General features: G+C 38.0%; 1 protein-coding gene across 1 annotated transcript; it reads left to right on the top strand.

Moving 5' to 3' along the window:
• Positions 1-1,517: 1,517 nt before the first annotated feature.
• LOC110493201 lies at positions 1,518-6,471 on the top strand. Its single transcript, XM_036948412.1, has 12 exons — positions 1,518-1,531; positions 1,861-1,928; positions 2,070-2,126; positions 2,657-2,719; positions 2,859-2,912; positions 3,413-3,466; positions 3,671-3,727; positions 3,841-3,933; positions 4,046-4,064; positions 4,175-4,206; positions 4,316-4,356; positions 4,983-6,471. Exons 1-12 carry the CDS (start codon positions 1,518-1,520, stop codon positions 5,148-5,150), a joined length of 720 nt encoding a protein of 239 aa, XP_036804307.1. The 3' UTR covers positions 5,151-6,471.
• Positions 6,472-7,149: the final 678 nt, after the last annotated feature.

Here is a 7,149-nt window from a genome sequence, read left to right as displayed (position 1 = left end):
AACAACTTCCTTATACACACAAGTGTAAAGGGATAAAGAATATGTACATAAAGATATATGAATGAGTGATGGTACAGAACGGCATAGGCAAGATGCAGTAGATGGTATAGAGTACAGTATAGACATATGAGATGAGTAATGTAGGGTATGTAAACATTATATAAAGTGGCATTGTTTAAAGTGGCTAGTGATACATTTTTTACATACATTTTCCATTATTAAATTGTCTGGAGTTGAGTCAGTATGTTGGCAGCAGCCACTCAATGTTAGTGGTGGCTGTTTAACAGTCTGATGGCCTTGAGATAGAAGCTGTTTTCAGTCTCTCGGTCCCTGCTTTGATGCCCCTGTACTGACCTCGCCTTCTGGATGATAGCGGGGTGAACAGGCAGTGGCTCGGGTGGTTGTTGTCCTTGATGATCTTTATGGCCTTCCTGTGACATCGGGTGGTGTAGGTGTCCTGGAAGGCAGGTAGTTTGCCCCCAGTGATGCGTTGTGTACACCTCACTACGCTCTGGAGAACCTTACAGTTGGGGGCAGAGCAGTTGCCGTACCAGGTGGTGATACAGACCGACAGGATGCTCTCGATTGTGCATCTGTAAAAGTATGGAACGCCATTTGGGTCTTTGCTTTTCAAAAAAGATACACGTGAAATAACACTGTTTGATGCGTCAAATCAGCTTGTTGACCAATCAGGACCTAGATATGACTGTACGTCACATAATAATTTAACACGTTTGTTACTTCTTTAGGTAGTTATTACAGATTGATTACACTATCACTTGTATTTCATATGTCACAGTGATTCACTGATATGTGTGATGCTGGTAAAGTTTGGTCTTGTATACCTGCCGCTGCAGCACAAGCGCAGACACACCTCCCCAAGTTCTGGGACAGTTCTGGTCAGAAAGAAATCCATCACTTCCGTTGTTTGGCTGTGCCCATTTAGCAACGTTCCAAAATGAGCATATGTCCTGGTGGAAGGATGTAAATAAAACACATTTACTCAGAACAATAATACGTCTTGAATGAAAGACAGGTCCTTAATCTTTAGTTTAGTTTAAATATTGGCAACCGTTTTACAAAAGCAAAATGTCCATCTAAGCCGAGGATTATTGTGTGATAACTCCCTCCTAAGGGCTGTTCCAGGCACGGGTTCTCATTGTTTATTTATTACAATGTCTGAATTGTTTTTCTCTTTCAAACTCATGTAATATGTGAGAATGTTAAGGAATTAAGAGAAAGGCAATCGTTGTAAACTTACAGCACACAGCACCACTGCAGGGGCGGCAGGGTAGCCTTGTGGTTAGAGTGTTGGACTAGTAACCGAAAGGTTGCAATTTCAAATCCCCCAGCTGACAAGGTACAAATCTGTCTGTCTGCCCACTGTTCCTAGGCCGTCATTGAAAATAAGATTTTGTTCTTAACTGACTTGCCTAGTTAAATAAAGATACATTGAAATGGCACTCATAAATAGGAATGATATCAAATAAGACATGCTGATACGTAATATAAAGAGAATGGCAGGCTCTCGGTGAGTAAGAGTCAGTGTCACTTGTGACATATACATTACATTCAAATAGAGTGATGCAAAAAGGAGTCTCTGTCCTTTCCTAACAGATCCAAAACCAGACATTACAGTCAATATTTATGAGGACTTCAACATCATCTGTTTGATTCATGGATCCTTAAGTCCTGACACCACCTGTATGTAACCTGTATGTTGGAGAGGAGAGTCAGCCATCCTACACAGCAAAGATCAAGAAGAGAAAAGCCACCTCAGCATCCGGACAGCAGTTCTGTCAATTCACTCCAAAACATAGTGATCTGATCAGTCGTCTACAGTCAGTGAGGCGTAAGGAGGTGTGACTATAGAGTGAGCTCAGGACCAAACTCTCTCTCTCCACGCAGTGATGGGCACAGCTTTACACGTGAGTCATTATCTAAACAAATCTATCAGTGCTGCAGGTCTTCATGATCTGACTCAGTTTGATTTTAGCATCTTCTTAGTATGACTATATTATTTCTGACCAACAAAGTAAACACCACATTTCAATCCCAAATGATTTTAGATCTGGTGGGAGTTCACATCAGTGATCCAACAACTATACATACACCTTCTATAGCAGGTAGGCTACACATTTGTGCTTTTAAAGTGCCACTGCTGTTATTTCAAAGCAACACAAGTTTCAGCAATAAGAACAGTTGTGTTAATGTGTAAATGAAGCTGTTCTGTTAGATAATGAAGCTGTTCTATAGATATGACACCAGCCTCAACACCAACGCCTGGGATCATCAGCACAAGTATTATAATGTCTGTATTCATCTAGTCGAGTGTTTAGATCGTATCTATACTCTGTTAGGCTTCTGCTGTTAGATGACATGGTGACTTTATTCTAGGAAGCTGTCAACAACAATCAACACCTTATCTGTCCTGAAAGACTTGATCACCTTATGAACTGGTCTTATCATCTCTATAATGAGGAGAAATATAATCTACCAGGGCAGGAAGCAATCTGTCCGTAGTGATTTTATAGTCCTACTTTTCCCACTTTGAATAGACAAATCATGAAGGTATTTCAAAAGGCCAACAACACCATGATGATCATTAATACAATCATTAATCAAATTCTAATTTCATTAATATGTGTTTTCTCAGTGAGTTTGACTCCAAGTCCTAGATCTACTTTGCCTCCCAGCACGACAGTGAGTCCTACAGAAGGTGTGTTGGGCCTCTAAATGACCATCTCTGCAAAGAGTAATTATACAGTCAAGAGTTTAGATTACAGGCCTGTAAATTTAAGTGACCCAAATGTGAATGTAAAACCTTATTCTTGTGTAATCATATTGCTTCCCACTAGTTTCAACTGTTACTTGTACTTTTACCCCAGACACCACAGTGACAACAAATACCAGTAAGTAGATCCACCAATTTTAACTTAGTTTGCAAATACAATATCTTTGTTCACATTCATTCACTAAAGCTCTGACCGGTTAACTAATAGATGTATTCATAGCTGCTTGTATTTTCAGTCCAGATTTTTAACCACTTTTAGTCCATCTGATTTGTAGGTAATGTGTAGTGTACTTCTCTCTTCATGCTTATTGAAAGACCTTAGATATTACATTAACTTTCATTTGTTCTTGTGTAATATGAGTAATATCTTCTCACCAGGTTTGACCTCCCCTTTGACCCCTAGCAGGGCAGTGAATCCTTCATCAGGTCTCTTAGTCATCTTTATCTAGTTAGCAAATATAAGTAAAACAAATAGAGTAGCTTTATCTTCTCCATGTTTTGTTTTTTCCATATCACAAATTTGCCTCATTACAAAAAGAGGTTGATATTTGATTGATTAAAATCAACCCATTTAGATGTATTTTTGTATAATCAGATCAATGATTTGTTTTGCATCAGGGTCGACTGTTTGCTGTACTTTGACCACTGACACCCCAGCGAGTCCAACTGAAAGTAAATATGGCCAATAGGTTTAATTGAATTTGCTAAATATTTGTGTCTAATAAGGCATAGACCAATTTTGCAAATATAGCCAAATGTAAATTCAGTCAAAGCTTTAGAATTAATCAAACCATTTGTCTCTTCTTAGAAATATTTACATAACTTGTTAACTGTCCTTCTCTTTGTTAACTGTCCTTCTATCTTGCATGTGACCAGGAGGTCAAAGCTCCACAGAAAGTGAAGTGGAATCAAACAGTCAAGAAAGCATTCTGGGTAAGAATCCTTTTCTAGCTGTCTTTTCTCACACATGAAAACAGAGCTGTGCACATTTTCTTAGAAGAACAAGAGCTGATGACCTCTGCTGATGTCATCATGTCACCAAATAGTGGGGCAATTATGGCAGGCAGCATTGGGTGTGGCTTCTGGAGTGGGCGTGTTCCTGGTAGGATTGACAGCTGTCTGTTTCTGCAGGAGGACCAGTGAGTATTTTTGATTCTGCAAAACAAGTCATTTCAACATTTACTCATTTTATCATATTGTATAGGTTAGACTATATTCAATTTAATTAATTTAGCCTCATTTGTTTTTCAGAGAAAACCAATTCTCAGAGGTAAGAATTCCCTTGTGAATATGATGCAGATTGTATCAACCTTTAGTTCTGTATTGTCCATGATGAGATGTTCTTAACACAACCTTCTTATATACTTTTATGTTGTACAGACCTACAGCCAGACAGGATGATCACAGACAATGTACGTTCCAAACAAAATACATCAAACATACACACACATACGACATACAGAACTATATAATCGCATGTATAAACACTGTAATTACATTTTTAATGTGTTTCTGTTGTAGATGATTTGGTGTCTATGGGAGCGGTGAGCAGCGGAGTCATGGTGATTATTCTACATTACAGTGGAATCTGTACACATGTACCCCTCTGACAGAGGAGGCTGGTGGGATGAGTTATAGGAGGACAGGCTCATTGTAAAGGCTGGAATGGAATTAATGGGACGGAGTCAAACACATTGAAACTACATGTTTGACTCCATTCCATTAATTCCATTTCAACAATTACAATGAGCCCGTCCTCCTATAACTCCTCTCACCAGCATCCTCTGCCCTCTGACTGTCTGATCTGAGGATCAAGACCTTAATGTTACATTAGTAGTGCTTCAACATATGAATGTTCAAAGTATCAAACTAACAGCTGTATTTATATGGTAATATTTATCATTACCATATAAAGATGGATTTATTATTTATATTTGTATTAATTCATGTTAAACCTTGTAAATGTGTTCCTAAATAGGTACAGAGTTTAGTCATATAAACTATTTTTGATTGCATTGGACATGTAGACCTCAGAATAACACAAAACCCACAAACACTTCCTGTGATACAAAGGAGGGTGCAGTTCATGTCACGAGTTAGAGAGTAGAATAGACAGACAGTTTGTTACGACTGGAGGATAAAAAGTCTCTATTTTCTCTCTCATCTTCTCCCTCTCTCTCTACTACAGGTGGATTCAGGAGATGCTGGAATCGATTCTCAGATCACTTCTGTACTGTCCACGTTCATGCCCTCAGGTTTGTCCCTCAGATCTCGGGACCATCTGCAAGTGCACAGCTACTGTACATGCTTAAACTTTGGGCCTAACCTTATCAACCTTATCAAAACGCATATATAACACTTAAAACAGAAATTAATGTGTCAGAGCATCAGCAGCGTGAGAATAGAGCTGTAGATCTGCAGGGGGGTTTGAGACATGAGGAGAAGTGTGAAATGACATCAAGCCTTGTTACTTGCACTTCTGTTTGGCTGTTACTAATGGAATAGGGCAAACTCGACTAAGTAACACACATGCAATGTAGACATGTAATATACACATGATCCCCCTCAAACACACACTCATACAAACATACACAACCTCTTACTCATGGAATTGTCTCTCTCTGTGATGTGCAGGTCCCGTTGATGTGGATTCACAGGCATTTGCAAATAAACATAAACACAACAAGTACAACACAAATGTCCTATTCATTGTATTATATTATATTGTTATATTATTATAATTATACATAGCATTGTTTTCACAGGCAGACTGACTCGAGGATAAAAGTATCTCTCTTTCTCTCACTGTGTTTTGACTTTCAGTCACATCCTCATAAAATACCCCTTATTTATTCAATTTACTGTACTGTAGATTCAAAGCCCTAAACTGAATCTGTTTCTTTTTTCTAGTCTGATACGTACCACGTATACAGCTCAATCCCCGACAGACCAGCAACCTCAGCCCAGCCGGATGGGTTGTACAGTCTGCAGACACACTGAAACTACACCTCTGGCTTTCTGTATCTATGTCTCACACATGTCACATGTCACATTCTCACACGACATCCTTTATTATCACTCATCCAGTTACTGTAAATAAGTTGATTAACAGGTAATATTTATACTGTATTACACATGGACAACTGGTTTCTGTTACATGTCTATCCATAATATCTGTTACTGTGTTAATATTTACATTTTGGGGATTTTGGAGGGGTCCGGGGCATACTCCCCTTTGAGCATTTTTCTTATTTCTTCTCCCTAGTAAATGCTAAATCTACTGTATTTAAGTATATTATGTTGACTGTTTGATACCTTCTTCCATAACAGTTGGATACAATTAATTTCCTATTGGGCAAAACATAATCCAAAACACAACCAAAACAAACTGCAAATGCATACAAACTCAAGTTTGTTCAGTCACAAGCTTGATGCATTTATTGGTTGCAAAGAATATAGGACCAAAATACATCATGCTTGACTACTTTAATACACTATAAATGAATTTGTCCAAATACTTGTGACTTCTTGAATTGGGGGGACTATATACATAAAGTGCTTTTTTATCTAAATGGTAAAACATACAATACCTTTAGAAAGTATTCACACCCCTTTACTTTTTCCAAATGTTGTTATGTTACAGCCTGAATTTAAATGTATGAAATGTAGATTTTTTTATGTCACTGGCCTACACACAATACCACAAAATGTCAAAGTGGAATTATATAAAAAAAAAAAAAAAGTGTCAATAAGTATTCAATTACTTTGTTATGGAAATCCAAAATAAGTTGAATAATACATTGCATGGACTCACTTTGTGTGCAATAACAGTGTTTAACACGATTTTTCATCTCTGTACATACAATTATCTGTAAAGTCGGTCAGTCACGTAGTGAATTTCAAGGACAGATTCAACCCCCCAAAAACAGGGAGGTTGTCTAATGCCTCACAAAGAAGGAAGCAGACGTTGAAAAAAGCAGACATTGAATATCCCTTTGAGCAAGGTGAAGTTATTAATTACACATTGGATGGTGTATCAATATACCCACTCACAACAAAGATACTGCCATCATTCATAACTTAGTTGCCGGAGAGGAAAAAACCCACTCAGAGATTTCACCATGAGGCCAATGAACAGTTACAGAGTTTAATGGCTGTGATAGGAGAAAAGTGAGGATGGATCAACAACATTGTAGTTAATCTACCAAACTAACCTAAATGACAGAGTGAAAAGAAGGAAGCTTGTACCTGTTTGCAGCAAGGCACTAAAGTAATACTGAAAAAACTGTGGCAAAGCAATTCACTTTTTGTCCTGAATACAAAATGTTATGTTTGGGGCAAATAGGATACAACAC

This window comes from Oncorhynchus mykiss, chromosome 17 (genome assembly GCF_013265735.2).
Source record: "Oncorhynchus mykiss isolate Arlee chromosome 17, USDA_OmykA_1.1, whole genome shotgun sequence".
Lineage (NCBI taxonomy): Eukaryota > Metazoa > Chordata > Actinopteri > Salmoniformes > Salmonidae > Oncorhynchus > Oncorhynchus mykiss.
Note: the sequence above shows the minus strand (reverse complement) of the source record. Positions and strands in the feature narration are given on the sequence as shown.

What these genes read in the sequence shown, in the direction of transcription:
- LOC110493201 (XM_036948412.1), top strand. An exon ending in ACATACACCTTCTATAGCAG is followed by an intron (nt 2,127 to 2,656) that starts GTAGGCTACACA and finishes GTGTTTTCTCAG; the next exon opens with TGAGTTTGACTCCAAGTCCT. An exon ending in ACAGGATGATCACAGACAAT is followed by an intron (nt 4,207 to 4,315) that starts GTACGTTCCAAA and finishes TTTCTGTTGTAG; the next exon opens with ATGATTTGGTGTCTATGGGA.